Source organism: Mustela erminea, chromosome 15 (assembly GCF_009829155.1).
Source record: "Mustela erminea isolate mMusErm1 chromosome 15, mMusErm1.Pri, whole genome shotgun sequence".
NCBI lineage: Eukaryota > Metazoa > Chordata > Mammalia > Carnivora > Mustelidae > Mustela > Mustela erminea.
In genome coordinates, this window is record NC_045628.1 from 2,575,516 (window position 1) to 2,592,235 (window position 16,720).

The 16,720-nt window shown below is 51.2% G+C and overlaps 2 protein-coding genes across 3 annotated transcripts in view; one reads left to right on the forward strand and one right to left on the reverse strand.

The window, feature by feature from the left end:
- COL4A2 (collagen type IV alpha 2 chain) overlaps positions 1-2,912 on the reverse strand; it is a 154,905-nt gene extending 151,993 nt beyond the window's left edge. For both annotated transcript variants that reach the window (XM_032315040.1, XM_032315041.1), the window contains exons 1-3: positions 2,699-2,912; positions 2,303-2,390; positions 2,129-2,183 (exon numbers count right to left, since the gene is read on the reverse strand). In XM_032315040.1, coding sequence (XP_032170931.1) covers positions 2,129-2,183; positions 2,303-2,346 — 99 coding nt within the window. In that variant the 5' untranslated portion in view covers positions 2,347-2,390; positions 2,699-2,912. The remainder of the gene's footprint in view (positions 1-2,128; positions 2,184-2,302; positions 2,391-2,698) is intronic.
- Positions 2,913-3,019: 107 nt separating this feature from the next.
- Positions 3,020-16,720, forward strand: part of COL4A1 (collagen type IV alpha 1 chain) — a 131,498-nt gene continuing 117,797 nt past the window's right edge. The window contains exon 1 of the mRNA XM_032315042.1: positions 3,020-3,259. Within this exon, the coding sequence (XP_032170933.1) occupies positions 3,176-3,259 (84 nt within the window). The 5' untranslated portion in view covers positions 3,020-3,175. The remainder of the gene's footprint in view (positions 3,260-16,720) is intronic.

Sequence of the window (16,720 nt, forward strand, 5' to 3'; positions counted from 1 at the left end):
GGTCTCAGAGTTGTGAGTTCAAGCCCCAACTCAGGTGTAGAGATTACTTACAAATAAAGCCTTTAAAAAATTAGTTGTCTACTCTCTTTGATAACCATTTTCGGCTGCTTCTGCTATAACACCCTTCAGACTACAAAGGGCAGCCCTTTTTACTGACTGGACTTACTCCTGGGGACGAGTCCTTATCACAAATGGGCAATGAGGCAGGGTTCTTGAGCACAGTGAACCAAGAGGGGAGGAGGTGAATTTGCCACAGATAAGAGAGATTTCTCAGTGGATACAGCTGAAGATCAAGGCATTATTTCATGAGTAACTGCTCAAAGCCAGTGGTCAACAAGAAGTTAATAAGTAGGAGATCCACTGTTGAATGTAACAAACTGTGTATTTGTTGAAGAACAGACACCCCCACGCCTACAGGAGAAGGACTCAAAATGGCAAGTGACTCCAACTGCCTCCCAACCCAATGTTCTAATTCAGTGGGTCCCAAACTTTGGTGTCAGGTAGAATACAGACTCCCAGGCTCCAACCGAGATAGTCTGATCAGAAGATGTAGATTCGGAGGAGAAAGAAGAAGATCATCTAGATTCAGAGCAGAGGTCTGAAGTTCTCAGCAGCGCCCCCAAGGTGGGTGGGGGGTCCAGGCCGAGCGCTCCGAGGTGCGCTGTCGGACAGGAGATGCTCTCCGTCCTCCCCAACGGTCAGACAGCAAAGACTCAGGTGGGCTGAGCAGGGAAGAGGTTTTGGATGAAGGGATAGAGGTTGCCGCCCGCCCCCCAGTAACAAGCGAGGGGATGTTCTCTGTTCTAGGTGTGGAGACCGGGATTCAGGGTTTCCAAGACCACGGCACAACGTTGATTAGTACCCCGGTGTTCCGACCCCAAGCTCTTTCCACCAGTTTTAGGATCAATGCCAGAGAAAATTCGCCAGGCTTTCCCCATCCCCAGGAAGGAAAATAGGGGCTTATGAAAGTGGTTCTAAGGGCCAAGGACTGTGGAGATAAGAAAGCCCAGCCAGGCACACACTCCCAGTGTGATTCAGAGCTGTCCTGTCTACCCTCTTCCTCCTCTGAGCTGCGCTTGGAGAAAACTTTGGCCTGGCATGTTCCAGTGAAAGTCTACGGACTCCTTCTGACTTCCCAGTCTTGCCTGAACTGGAGCAGAAGGTGAAAAGGGAGGCTAACGGTTCTTTCCAAGCTCGAGTAGCTCTTTTTCCCTCGCTGACTTTAAAATCTTTGTTTGACACGAGGACCAGGACAATGAAAATAACAGAATTTCAGTCAAACCGGCTGCCCCCGGTCCTGTGTGACGGTGGTCACCGGGAACCCACAAGAGTCACCTGGGAAATCCGTTCAGAGTGCAGGGAGAGTGGGGTCTGGGGCACACGGTGTCTTCCACCCGTTTTTGGTCCCAGTATAAACATCTGTGTCCACAACCAAGGGATGGCCTTATTGCGTCCAGCTTAATGCAAGTGGCTCCAATCATTTGAACACCATGTACACAATCCCACAGTGCCTCCCAAGCGCACCAATACCGGAGCAGCCCTGAATGCACCTTAGCCCCTCCCACCCCGGCTGAGACCTGGTAGGAAACTGCAGGGTTTCCGCTGTTGTTCACTCACAGGGGTTAACTCGAGGGACACTGCTGGCTCTCTCCTCCTCGCCCCGCCCATTCCCCCATGCCTCTCATTGAAAAGCCCCAGAAAACTCTCTGCCGAGGATGGTACCCAGACACCAGCTTCCCAGTGCCACAAACACATTTCTTCTCTGAGCCCCGGCGTCTCAACCACCCCGGGACGGACTGTCTTCCCTCTAGGAAGCCGGGGATTCGCTCCAGTTCAGGAGAGGACGCCTCAGGCTATGGTTTAAACTGTTGGCTCTCGGGGGAGGGCCACCGCCTGTTGCACACGGGATCCAAGTGGGGAACCCAAGGGAAGGCACACTTGAGACGTTCTCTGGGCAAAGCGAGCGCTCGCGGAGCCGGGGCTGGGTCAGGGCTGCACGCACACACGGGCGCACACGCACGCACTCTCAGGTGAGCACGCACGAGCTGCCTTCCGGCAAGGCCACAAGGTGTCCCTTCCACTCCCCCGGCGCACGAATCAGAGCCCATGAGCTGGACCCAGGACTTACCGCCAAGACGCTCTGGGCCAGAAGCCCCACGGTCACAGCCCCCAGCAGCAGCCACCTGGATGGGAGAGAGAGGGAGACCTCCATGAGCGGGCGGCCTCGGCTTGGCAGTTCCTGAGTTACACGCAAGGGTCCCCGCGCGCAGGACCCACGGGGACGCGGCAGAAAGTCGCTTACCGCCGCAGGGCAGGGCTGGACGCCGAGCACTGGTGTCTGTCCATACTCCCGATCCCGTCACTCCGGACTCCGCGCGGTCTCTCCAGCTCTGGAGGGCGAGAGACAAAGCAGGCTTAGCAGGGGCTGGGGAGGGAGCATCCTCGCCGCAAGCCTCCTTCCACAAGACGCGGGAAAGCGGGGCGCGCCCCCGCATCCCTGCAGGGGTGACAGAGAGCCGCTCCGAGACCGGACAGGAGAAGGGGGAGCCTCCCACTTAGGCCCTGCTGGGCGCCGCTTAGCGGCGGCCGCTCGGTGACCTCCCCCACTTCAGCAGAAGTGCGCGTAGTGCCCTGCCTGCGCGGGCGCCCCAAGTCCCAGCCCCAGCCCGGGTCTCCGCGTCCTCGGGGTCGCCCTCACCTCGCGCCCGGCGTCAGGGGCGGTCCGCGCGCATCCGCCGCTCCGGGGGCGCCCGGCCGCGGCACACGGGCAGCGCGGTCGACCTCGCGGGCCCCCGGGTGCCGGCCCGGGTCCTCGGTCCTCCGGCCGGTGGGCGAGCGCGGGGGGCGCGGGGTCGCGCGGCTGCCGCGGGTGGGTGCGGAGCGCAGAGCCCTGGCGTCCCGGCGCGCGGCGGCCACAATCTCCGGGCCGCGCGCTCCCGCCGCCTCTTACCCGCGCCGCAGGGTCCTCCCCTTTGAGACGCCGCCCGCGCGCCGCCGAGGGGAGGGGGCAGCGCCAACAAATTGGGGAGCTCGCCGGGCCGCGCTCAGGTCTCCGCCGCGAGCCGCCGCGCCCCGGACGGTGCGCAGCGCTCGCGTCCCGGCCCTCCGCCGCTGAGCCGCCCGCCGCCGTCCCCCGCCGATCCCCGCCGGTCCCGGCCGCCCCGGGCGCGCCACCATGGTGCCCCGGCTCGGCTTCTGGCTGCTGCTGCTGGCCGCCGCCCTCCTGCTCCACGAGGAGCGCAGCCGGGCCGCTGCGAAGGTGAGTCCCCGGCCGGCTCCGCTCCCCCGGCGTCCCGCCCCGCGCCTCGGGCGCCCCGCGCGGCCCCTTTGTCCCCGGACCCAGCCGCCCGCCCGCCCCTCGGGGGTCACGCGTGGCACGGCCAGGTGCCCTCTCCGCGCGGGCCCCCGCCAGGGACCCCTGTGGGCTGCCTTCGCGCATCCATTAGGGAGCCTCCTTTGTTGTGGGCTGGGTGGGGGCGAGGTAGAGGACCTCTCCGGGCCCTGGGCAAGCGGAGCGGAGCTCAGGGCGCACCGCGCCGGGCGATGGTGCCCGGGAGTCTGCGGGACTTGAACTCGCGCCGCGGAGGCCTCAGCGGCCCGGCGCCCTCTCCTGCCCTGGGCGCCCTGGTGGGCTGGGGGCAGGCTGGGTGGGCACGCGCGCCCCACTCTGCTCAGAGCCCCACGCTTGTGCCCGGGAGTCGCTTTGGGCGTGTTTCTCCCGTTCTCGGGCGACTCTGCTGGTTGATGCTGAGCAGTTGTGGGCCGTTTGCCTGGAAACAGCTGTCTCTCTTGCTTTCCCACGACTTTTCTGTGGCTGAAGCCCGCTGGAGGACAGAAGTGGGGCGCTTGTGAGCGGAGCTTTAAAAAGTTACCAAACCCACTCGTTGCCTTTTATTAATGGACATTACCCATAAAGCTATAACCACATCATAGTTGAGTATGAAACCAACATGAAACTCCATCTTATTGTTCTAAGCACAAATTGTTTTGCTAGTTTTCACTTCCTCGGGCTGTGTGCTTGCCGGAAAGGATCCCGGAGCTGGGCTTGCAGGAGGAAAGGCTTCCAGCTCTGGAAGGTCCTTGATGCACTTTTGTTCTTTCTTTTTTTATTTTTTTTTTCTTTCCCCCTCAGACAGAATAAAGACCTCGGCGGGTCCCCAGTGTGCCAGGCTTGCAGACAACACCCTGAGAAAGTGTGGCTTCTAAAGGCATTTTGCACCCCCCCCCGCCTCAATGTTTAAAAATTATTTTGCTACTTTCGCACTGCCCAGTCACTCTTTTAGTGTTCCAGACCTCATCTAGCTCATCGTGTCCCACTCATAGCGCTCTCCCTCCTGCTCCCATTCAGGTGGTTGCTTTTACGTTTTGTTTGTTTGTTTGTTTGTTTTTAGTTGTCTTCGGGAGGGATGGTATTCACTGACTCTTGCTTGTAAAATCAACGGGACGGGTACCTGCCAGAGTGAGCTGGTAGTGTGCATGCCCGCCTCATCCCAGGGCAGGGCTGACTCCTTTCTGGCAGCTCCTTCATTGGGTGTCGAAAGGGCTGGTGATCACAGCAGCAATTAAGGGCAGATGCTTCTCCCAGCCCCGAGCCCAGCCAAGCACCGGACTCAGTGGTTCAAGCGCTCTCCAGTAATGATGACAAAATACTTTGAGAAGAGGAATCTCCAGAGCACTTATTTGGGTGTAGAAACATTGACCCAAAGATGTCATACTTCCAAGGAGAGATTGCTAAATTCGATGGCAAGCAAATGAGAGAAAGTTCTCTATTTGGAAATAGGAACCTCTGCTTGGACTTAGATTTTCTAACTGATAATAGTAGCAAAGCAAAGCTGATTGTAAGAACTAGCTTCAGCTGGGACTTTAAATAACAAGCCACACACCTATGGGAATGCCTGTTCTTGCCTGGGAAATCAAACTCACTACTGTTGTGTGGGATTACTCTCCTTTAATTATTCTCTAAGGCCCAAGCACATTCCTGTCCACTGGCTTGGCTCTAAACCTCAAGGTGTCCCATAGTGTTTTAAGCTCTGGGTCACGTGTTTGGACACTCTCTGATCGATCACCAGCTGACTCAACATTATCTTTACACTTAATTTTTCCTGACTTAGAAAGATATGGATATGACATGGATGTCAAGAAAATCTGTTTAAAAATAATTGTCTAATTTTTAAAAAGCATTTCACTTTTCATATCATCAAGAACTTTTTTTTTTTTCTTACCACTTTCCAAAATTACCTGTTAGGTACCAAAATTTGAAATAACTTCAACACAGATCCAGGCAAAATACATTTAAAACTACATTGTGAATAATAAGTCACTGCCATCAGTCCATCAAATCCTTACTCAGGAGCCACCCCGAAGGGTTCTAGGGTTACCTGTGCCTTTGAAAGAGAATCTGATTCACACTTTACCTGCATTTGTACCTGTCCCAACATTGCCCCCCCCCCCCCCCATTTGAAAGGCTCTTTGATTTTATATTTGACCCTATCTGCCATGGTCATATTGTTCATTTACTAGTAGATGGATTTTCTAAGCCAGTGATTTTCCCCCATCCCCAGTCTATCCTGATTCCCCTCCCCAACTTTTCTTTCTGAGGCAAGAAGGGAGGAGAAGGGGACAGGCCTGAGCAGAAGTGCCCTGGTTGCGGGTGCCCTGTGTTCTCAGTCCTGCAGTCAGACTGGAGGGAATCGGAGGGAAGCGTCCCCACCGCACGAGCCTCGGACTCCTCTCTCACTGCGTCACCCCCTCCCCCCTTAACGGATGGTTTCTCAGGATCGGAAACGTGAACTCGCCCCCAAGTGTGGAGATGCCTGCCCCCGGCTCTGGGCGTGTTCAGACCCTGCTCACTGTCCTGGTGCTCCGTGACCCAGGACTCACGGAGCTGAGACTTAGTCCCCATGTTGAGTACGACTCTGTTCTGTTGCAAAGGGAATTGAAACAAGAAGTCCGAGCTCTCCCGCCGGCCCGTGGCGGCACCATCAGCCCAATACACCGGAGGGATACAGCCCAAATCATTAGGTTCCTCATCTGTGGACTCGGCCCAGCCGGAAGGAGTAATGCATGTAAACTGCGTGTTGCAGGCGCGGCCCCCACAGAATTACCGGCCGCGTAAGTTCATCACATACACCAAGAGCAAGTGTGGTTTAAAACTGTCCGCTCTTAGTGGGCCGATGAGCTGGGAGGACTCCCTCCCCCGAAGCCTCGGTCAGGCAGACCTGACCCTTTTCCTGGGGACTGCTCCTTCCGTCCTTTGCCCCGCGCATGCGCCCTGAGCCCTCCCGCGCGCTTGTGCTCTGGCTGGCCCGCGCGACTGCGACTGCGCATGGGCTCGCCCTGCCCCTAGGCCGCTTGCACTTGGCAGGGCCGCCGAGCAGCACGCGGGCCGCCGAGCCGCACGCGGCCGCCGAGCAGCACGTGGGCCCCCCAGGCTGGTGAGTGTCACAGTGGCCAGCTGCGCAGGACGCAGAGACGCTTCCAGGAGGACACCCCGCCTCCCGCTCTGAGGGGGACGAGAATCTATAAGGTCAGCGTCGCTGTTTCCATGAGCTGTGAGGGCCGTTACGCTCGCAGGTGCCGCTTGTGCCGCCTGTTCCTAGACCTGCAGCCCCTGCATTTGAGAACGACACGGAGGCTCCCTCCTTTGAGAAACCCAGATGCCACGTCTTCTGTTACCAGCCGTGGTAGCTGACCTTTCCTCCCAGAGGGGTAGAGACACGGAGGAACAAGGTCTGGGAGACGGTGGGAAGAGGCACCAGCTCCCAGCTGGGCCCTGACTTGGGGGTGTCCCCTCTCCCCAGGCTGCAGGTACATTGGGGTGTGTGGAAGGTTGCCACATGGATGGCTGCTTCTAGGCTGCAGTGCCTTTAGGAACTGACCCAGAAAACGTAGCCTCACTTGGGCAAGTACATGAGGGAATTCACAAAACCCATTATTCATTAACAAGACTGTTGGCAAATGTCTTGGGACTGGTCAGGATGGTCATCGCTTCAGGAATTCAGTTACTTAGTGAAGAGCTAGTAAGGATTTTTCAGACAAATGAACCCACCGGTGCCTCTCTGGAACAAACCCTTTGAGAAATCCAGAGGGCGTCAAAAATTGAGTGAGTTCTAACACTTGTTTGGAAGAAGTATAGACAGTGTTTGTTTTAACATTTGTTCCAGAAATTCGAAAAGGATTAACCTCATTAAAATGCCTCTCAAGCAGATTTGGTATTTTTGCATTCTTGAGATAGAGTAAGCAAAAGCAACAATAGAATGCCGAAAATAATACCATTAGGGCATTGTTCTTCCTGCTATTATTAAACAACCACTAAAAAATGTCGACTATAGAACAATACAAAAGACATATTCCTACTATTCTCAGGCGTACAATGAGAGAGGATATAAACCAGAACACGTTTCAATGGTCAAGTTCTTTGGAGGCACTGAACACTGTAAGAATTACTTGGGGTTAATATTTTTATAGTCTGGTACACGGTGAACTGGTTCCATCCTGTGTTTCCCTCCATTGTTCTCCTGGTTGTGCTCTAGTGACATGTGTCTCTCCTAGATTTCCTCCTGTTTCTCCCTTCTTCCTCTGCCCAGGCCCTCGGCATGGGTGTGCGATGGGGTCCAGCCCGCCGGCTCCTCTCCTCTCTCCTCTCTGTGCTGTCTGCCCTCTCTGGCTGGGAACATCTGCTCTTGTGATCCCATGAAGAGGGCTCCAGACCTTTTTCTTGAAATGCAGCCTAGGATCTTCGCATTCCCGTGGGTCATGTCACCTTGGCTTTAGTCTCAGACTTTGCAAACGTGTTCAGAGCTGAACTTACAGTCTTACCCAGACCGACTGCCCATTCCCACTGTTGCCTTGTAGTCGCCGATGCCCCAGTATCTCCTCACACTCAGCCCAGACACGATGACTTCCCCTAGAGGAAATCTCTTTTATCCTGTCTCTTTTTAACCTCCATGTCACTCAGTCGCCAAGGCTGCCATGTCTTCCTCCTGTGGGCTTCTCTGCATCCCCGCCGGCTTTCTCCTCCCATGGCTGCAACCCCCTTCCAGGTCTGTCCGCCTTGAGCCAGGGTTGCAGCAAACCCCTCCTCGTTCCTGGGCTCCCTCCAGCCCAGTCCTCGTGTTGCTGGGTGGCTACTTGTCTCTAGGGATCCATTTATGACCACGGCATTCCCCTGAGGGGCTACCTCATGTCGAACCGCAGCTTCCCTTCTGTTCCATGCGCTGGTTTCTATTTGTCTTTTGATAAAGACTTTCTCTTTTATAGAGTAGCTTTAGGTTGAGAGGAAGGTGCAGAGATTTGCCCATATCCCCTTCTTCCCTGATGCTAGCACAGCCTGTCCTCCATCAGTGTCACCCACCAGAGTGGGGCATTTGTCACAATGGGTGAGCCTACGGTGATGTGTCATCATCTCCCACGTTGCATGACAGTCACTCTCGGTGTTGTGCAGTCCATGCGTGTGGAGGGGTGTGCAGCCATGTCATCACTGTAGCGTGACCCAAAGACCTCAAGACCCCTGGTGCTCTGCCTGTTCCTCCTTCCCCCGTATGCCTGGCAACCGCTCCTCTGACTGTCTCCATAGCTTGACTTTTCCAGATGTCCTAGAGCTGGAATCAGATGGGATGTGGCCGTTCACACCGGCTTCTTTCACTTGGTGATACGCGTTTAGGTTCCTCCACACATCTTTTCGTGACCGGATCATGACTGTCTTGTTGGTGTGGAGTGATACTGCCTTGCCTGGCTGGACCAAGGATTCTTTGTCCCCGCACCCCCGAGGGCCATCTTGGTGGCTCCCACAACCTGGCGGTTCTGAATAAAGCTGCTGTAGACAGCCAGGGGCAGGTTTCTCTGTGGACAAAACTGCTCCACTCCTTGGGGTGCACGTGATTGCTGGTTAGTGTGGCAAGAGTGTGTTTAGTTTTGTGGGTGACCACCAAACACCAAACTGTCTCCTGAAGCAGGCTGCGCCATTTTGCCTTCCTGCTAGCAAGAAGTGAGGGTCCCTGTGTCTCTACATCCTCTCTGGCATTTAGGGTCATCAGGGTGGGGTCCTGGCCTCTCTCCACAGTAGGGATCTCATGGCTGCTTTGATTTTGCCCTTCACGACCTGGATCCGTGAAGTTTATCTTCGTGGCTCGCCAACCTGTCGGCTGGGTGATTGCACGAAGGACTAGTCTCTGTGTTCCATGGGGTGATGTCATCTGTTTGAGCCTCAGGTCCCTAATCTGAGAATACAGTGTCCTTGGAAACCTTCACGTCACCTGGTATGGTCGTGCCCCCAGAGCAGCTCAGTGCTCAAGCCATGCTGGTGGTTCTCGCTGCTCTGTGGCTGGGACCACAGTGTCTCGTGTCTGTTCCTCTGACACCCCTGACAATTCTGAGCCGCTGGAGGACCCAGCTTCTCTTTAAAATTCCCCCACTATGTGTGTGGGGGTGCCTGCCCCATGGAGAGACCTCACCAGTGACTTGTAATTGGGGCTGATGCTTCTGGCCGACATTCACTCTCCAGCCCTGGAAGAGCCCCGGTGGGACTGTGCATGGGCCCACGTGAGCTGGTGGCAGTGTTAGGGAACAGAAAGGGAGTTTGTGCCAGACGAAGGTGTTTCCTCTTAATTTGGAATTTGGAGTAGTTACTCCACCCCAGACTAAACACGACTTGGAAATATACACAATGCTGAACTCCTTATGTAAATAGTTTATTCCGTGGTTTAGTAATATTCCTAGCTTTGCTATTCTTGATTTTTAATATGCGCACTATGAGAACAGCTGATGGCCTCTGAGTTTTAAGGCTTGCAAGGTTTGTGGTAAGAGCAAAGATAAAAGCAGTGCCCCGTCAGATACTGAAGGGATATTTCACATACCATGAGGCTTTTGCCTATCGGTTGGTTTTATCTCTTGCTGATAAAGGACAGTACTCGGGCCCCTTCATCTTTTACTGTTCTTAGAGTCACCACTTCATTCAGAGTTGTGGAATGACTGTTGTTCACTCTGGAATAAATACCTCTGTGTACCGTGGACATTTCTTTCTTGCTCACACAATGGCGAGCGATAGTGGCTGTGAATCGGACAAGGCCACTGTGATGTCACCGGCTTTGTTCCCATCTCACCAAATACACTGAGGGTTGGAGAAGCCATGTGTACACTCGAGAGAGAGAGAGGCTAGCTGTTGAAGTAAATGTCCAACCCAGCTCAGTGTTTGGAGACCTGATATTCCTCTATTTGATGTTTCGTTAAAATTGTTTAAACGTTTGAGTTTCTGCTCTAGAAAGTAAACCTATTCCTTCATGAAGAACAAAACCCGAGGTTTTCTGGTTGTAACTCTCAGTATCTCCAAGAGCTCTTTGCACAACTTTTTCATAGGAGGCACTCACACTTGGAGAAGACGGAGGTTCGGAGGGCGTGGGTCGTGGGACACAGGGGCATGTCTTCACTTTGGAGCCGTGAACCTTTCCTAATGGGTTACTCCTTTATTTCTATTAAGGAAATATTAACCTATATTTTAATCAGCAGAACATTGACTAGTACATCTCTAACAATGTTTTTCATAAAGTATGCTTGTAATTTTTGTAATACGAGAAAACAACCACAGTTTATTCTAAAACTCCATAATTATCCTTTGTAACCAGTCAGCAGTTTTGAGCACGGGAGTATTTTTTCCTATATCATCCAAGAGCATCAGCTTTAAAATGTCATTATAAATGTAAGTATCTCCTTTTCCTAATTAGTTTTAATTTTTGAATTCCATTTTATAATTTTTTTAAAGATTTTATGTGTTTGTTGAAGAGTGTGAGAATGTGCTATAGTGCACGCATGGCGGGGAGATGGGCAGGCAGAGGGAGAAGCAGGCTCCCCGCGGAGCAGGGAGCCCGAGCTGGGACTTGATCCCAGGACCCTGAGATCATCACCTCAGCTGAAGGCAGACACTTAACCCACTGAGCCACCCAGGTGTCCCCAGTTACAGAATTTTTTAAAGGAGTACAATAATATTTTAAAAGCTTGGATAAAAGCTTGAGTGAAGGTGTATCAGTGTCTTTTCTAACCTATTTTACATTTAGGGTTTTATTAGGGGAAAAAAAAAAGGTCACAGGACCTATAGTTTGGCCCACTTTTGTAATGTCCATTTGATTTGACTTTATATCTTAAATAGTAGTAATTAGATATTAAGGGGTTAGTGTAATTCCAAGGGCTCTAAAATTAGCCAGGCAAAAGAAGTGTCTAATTCTCTAGGAAACTTGGCCAAAGGGGTACATGCAGACAACTTGTTGGGAAGAGAATTGCAGCGTTTCAGACGCACCTGGAGAGAAGCTCCATATGGGGTAGTGGGCACTGCCGTTGAACACGAGGGTGCTGGTTTGAGTCCCTGCTGTGTGACCCTGTGCCGGCGACCTCCCTCTCTCCAACATACTCTCTCCCTCTCTCCTCTGGACAATGAGGATGGCCATAATGCTTCGCTCAGGGGACATGTCTGAAGATGACATGAGGTAATGTTTAGAAAGCACTTGTGCGGTGCTGGACACTCTTCTCTTTGTTAAACTAAAAACAAGTTCTGAGGAATAAGCAGCAAGTGTTTATGTCATCAAGGAAGGCATCTTGGGGCTGGAGACCATAGAAGGGCACCTGTCCCAGTAGCTGTGGGACATGAGCTCCCAGCAGAATCTCCTGGAAGGCTTGGTGAAGCACAGACGCCAGGCCCCCCTCCTAGACTTTCTGATTCAGGGTTGTGGTGTGCACCCGAGAGTGGCATTTCTGCTCCAGAGATGATAGGTCTCGTCCATTCTCTTCCTCAGGCAGGGACAGCTGCTCGAGGCACATGAGCTCTGAACCCACTGTTCTGGGACGTTGCTTTGCCTTCAAATACGAAGCTGAATTTAAAATGACTTTCATGATTCTCATTTTCTTCTCTTTTGTTGGTTGTGGTTGCCACTGGTGAGCTCAGTTCTAGCCCTATGGTGCCATCTGAAAGGTGAGAAATGGGAAGAAGGTTCTAGAAGCATATGTGTGGGGTGTCAGGATGCTTGAAAGTTCATTTGGAGGGGTTTGGCTGATGGGAATTGGGGGTGGCTGGTGCCTGGAGAAGGTGCTGGTCCCTGTGGTCCCCCTCTGCTCCTCAGGACACAGGACATGAGTTTTCCCATGATTATCTACTTTAAGTCAGAGTTTTTGCCATCCTTAGGGCTCTGTTCTATGGAGAATGTGCACAGGCTGTTTGCCTAGGGACTGTACTGGCCAGGCCAGAACCCCAGTGGGCTGTAGGGCCGGCCCCGCCGTGGGTGACCGCCATGTCTGGCTGTGCCCACCGCCCCCCGCCCCCGCCACCTCCCATGGGTCCCAGCTACTTGGACTCCTCATGAGAAATTTCTGTTTTGTATCTTATTATGGCTAAATCTATTTCCTGGATATTAAAGACCATTTGGGGTTAGTGGTTTAAAATAACTCCTAAATTTTGGTCAGGAAATGGCCTATAAAATTAAGACAAACTTGCCAAAGTGGGAAGATGGGAAAAATACTACAACGTGAGTGGTTCAGCCTCTGTCAGATGGATTTCGGATAAGAACTCGAAACTGGTCTCAGCTCAGTTCCACTCGCTGGCAGACTGGGGAGGATGCCGTCTTCATTACGGAGGGCGTGGACCAGGCAGGGTTCTTGGCTCATCCCGCGTTCATCCCTTATCTTGAACAAACAGTTCTGCATGGAGACAGGACGCCAGCAGCTGAGGCTTTTATCAGTTCCTAGAGCAGTAGAGCAGCTCCGAGCAAATAGCTGTTGGATGCCTTAGTAATAATTCGATTTTGTTCTTCCAAATACTGAAAATAACAAGATTGTATTTCTTTATTCAGGAATTTGGGCTCTTAAAACTTTAAAGAAATTTTATAATGAATCATTTATTATTATTTCTTATTGACCTAGATAGCGTCCCGTCTTCCGTGGAGTTACCATCCATGGGTACATTATAGAGAAACATGGGTTTCTCTTGCCTGGGTAATTCGTTTAAAACATACATAACTTTGGGCATTGTTTTAGGCTAGAAAGCAGATTTGTAATCCAAATCCTCCCCTCTTTTTTACAGCAGTGAAAGTAAAGAAGACTGAGAATCCACTTAAGCACATAGCATAGATTCGTAGGTTCATAACTCAGTATCTTCCTTCTGAGACTCAAAAACCTGTTCAGTAAATGTGTGTTCAGTCTCACTCGAGGTCCGAAAATGTCCAGCAGGGAGAATTGTTCTCATACTTTGTGTTCTGGTGTATGCTCATGGTAAGGGAAGAGTAGATTTAATAGTGGCATAATAGATGTAATGCTGAAAACTTTAAATCTGCACTGTTCTCCATTTTGCCCCCAGAATTTTCACTTAGGTTCTGAAACTCTAGAAAGATCACCACAGAGTCACGGACTGTGGGGCCAGAGCACATGGGTTTGAGTTCGCCAGTAATGAGCTGTTGGACTGTGGGTAGCCTAACTCAGCCTCCCTGTGCTTTGGTTTTCTCATCTGAAAGTAGAGGTGACGATGTTACCCTTTATAGGATGGTTGTGTGGATAGCACACGCGATAATACATTTGAAGCTGGTAACTGAGGGACGGCCCTATCCTGAGCCCAAGACGTGTTAGCTCTTACTGATTCACTATTATGACATTGACCTTTAACTAAAACTACGCTGACTGAAATATACCTTTCTTTTACCTCTACGTCATTCTGTAGGATTCTTGAATAATTTACAAATATTAGGATTATAATGATATTCATATATGTGCTTTAATTAAATAAGTTTTTATTGCATAGCTATAAGGGTCTCCTTCTATACCTAAAGAATTCCAAGGTGGGAAACTGGACTTTGAAGACAAAAATAAAACCAACACCAGCACATGGAGAGGAATGCGCCATAGTGGTTTCATCCAGGATGTGACTGAATTGGCAGTTTCAGGTTCTCACAAGAGGCCCTGAGAGTTGGTATTTGGTAGTCACTCTGGACGGGTGGTCTTCCATAGGTTTGGGTGGTCAGTGTGAAGTGATCACGGTTTAACAGAACATTCTGCAAAGGTGGGAGCCACTTTCCAGAACGTTCTCCCCGACCTTGTTCCAATGAGAAAGGGCATCTTTTCCTCAGCTGGAGAAATGGAAAGTTGTCAGAGCTTGTTTTCCTCAACTTCCCGAATGCACACACTCTCTTGGACTCTCATCGTTGACTCTGGTAATTATTGTATCCGCTGGGTCCAGAGTTGGTGGGTCTCACTGAAGATGACAGCCCCGTCTTGTAGTGATAAATTCCTATGGAAGCAGCCTGTGGTGCAGCTCAGCGAGCCGTTCTGGCCTGAGCACCAAAGACTCTTTAAAAGATGCCCCTCTTGCTTTTAGGAATGGCTCAGCCTCGGAAATTCAACTTTGTTAAAAGAGCCATCAATATAAGGAAGAGAACCAAGGTTTTTTATGTTGTATCTCTAACAGACCTTCAGGGTTGTTCCATTTATGTAGAAATGAGGAATTTCAAAATATCTGTAGAGTAGGGAAGGAGCTAGCTTGGTTCTCCTGTTGCCCTGGGAGTTATGCAGAGCTGCTGGGCTTGGGAGAGGGCAAAGGCACCGAATGTGGAAATACCAGATGTGAGAAGCAGGACTTCAGAAAGCACATGTGCTTCTACAGTGTTCAGGACTTCCAGGCATTCTGATGAGAATGCATGTGTCACAACAGTGATGATGCAAGAATATTGTCCTTTGCCTTAAAATTGCTGTGCTCTGTGGCCAAGTCAGCAGCAACCTGTGTGAAGAGGTTTGATGAAACAGAAGGACAGGTGCTTTTGGAATCCACAGGGACGCATCCCAAAGACCTCTAGTTCCAAGAGACGTAGCAGTTGCCCCCCACCCCCAAATCCCGGCAAGCCCTGTGGGGCAGGCTGCTGCCAGATGCAACCCCACCAAGAGTGAAGAGCCCGTAACCGCTGTGCAGTGCGTCCTTGAACTTGGAGGAGTTCACGTCACAGTTGGCACGGGCGCTCTTTTCTGGGAGTTAAGCTACTTGGCAATTGAAATCCTGCCCTAAGGACAAGGTTTACCCCGTTTCCTGGGCAAAACCAATCTAGTTTGTGAATTAGAGATAAATGAATTAGAAACATGAAGACTGTTTCTATAAAAATACTGAGTGGCTTAAGAGAAGAAAACATAGGTCAGAGGTCTTGGCAAAAGATGTTGGCAGACTGTCCCTGGCAATTGGTAGTGCCGGTCCCCTATTATCTTGCAATTGGGGAATGCCATTAACAAGAGGGGAAGATGTAACATAAAAATCAGCGATGAAATATGTGATGTTGCAAAGCCTTTTCTGGGAGAAGTCATTAGAGAAATGGCCCTTAATAAGCTTAATTCCTTAATTGGCAGTTCTCTTCTTAAATGAAGTGTCAGAGAAGAAAGAGGTGTGAGATCAGCTGATGCTTCCTGTACCTCCAAACACCATTTAAAAATGCTGCCCGAGTTTGGGTTGCTGTATCTGAGCAGAATTGCTTCTGACCTCAAGCCAGAATGACAGATGGTGGACATTAGCTACCGGGGGCAGCTGTAAATGTTAACTCCACTTACTGTAGTCCTGGGTGTTAGGCAACTACACCATTAAAGAGATCACAGTATCCCTTTGAAAGCTCTGCTTTGCAAAGCAGAACAATGAGTTTGAGTTTCTCATGATTCAAGCTTTGCACACAGACACAGCAGTCGCTAGCTTGTGTAGTGTTTCCTCCGTTCTCCCCAGACTCTGAGCCACGGCACCTGTGTGAGCCGTTGCCTTTGGGAGCCTGAACATGTACAGAGCAGAGGTTTCTTCATAAAACAGTTTTATACAATTTTGGTCTTATTTTTTTCAAAATTGAGGACTTTCCTAGCTTGCATAGGTGTGTACCATAGCCCTGGTTGTGAGTGTCATAGTCAGTCCCCTGACCTGGGGTCTACACTCATCTGCTTGGTTCCCCTACACGCATCTGCTTGGTCCCAAGCAGGATGAACACTCGTGCAAGGCAGCTTTGAACGGAATCCAGCATTTAGCACCAGTGGAAGGAAATTGACCACACAGACTTTTAGGGGCAGCCCTGGGGAAGTGGACTGGATGGGATTGAGACTCGTTATGGCATCAGCAATTTCTGTTCTCGTGATTGCAGAGTCTACTGGTGCATATGAGCTGTGTCCTCTTTGGATTCTACCCGAGATTACCCACTGTTGCATCTGCATCCTGGTAACAGCTCCAGACCGTTGCATTTCTCCTAACCCTCTGCAGGCAGGTACCTGTCTTTCATGGCCTGCTGATCCTACCTGCCTTCCTACCGGGAGCCACACCGAGTTCCTGTCTGTCCTGTACTGGGGCCAGGTGGGCGGGACTGTTGGAGTTGGGGGGATGCTCGGAGCCCTAATGAGAAAGCTGCACACAGGTCTTCCTGACACTTGGTCTCTCTCTTTCTAGTTAAAATAAGCTGAGAGTAAAAGGTGGTTTGGGATACCCCTCCCCAAATTAGAATCCCTGGAAAGATTAGACTCAAGAAACAATACTCTAGTCACCATTTTGTAGTTTGTAAGTGTTTTACATCAACACCTTGTGCATCTCAAACTTACACAGTGTTGTACATCCGTTACATCTCAAACCTGGAAAAAATACAACCTTAAATAAGTTCAACTTGCAAATTAAAAGAAATGGTCTAGAGCATAGCGTGTTCTCTTCATTTGGGCAGGATATCCATGAACCTCTTGAATCATATGTACA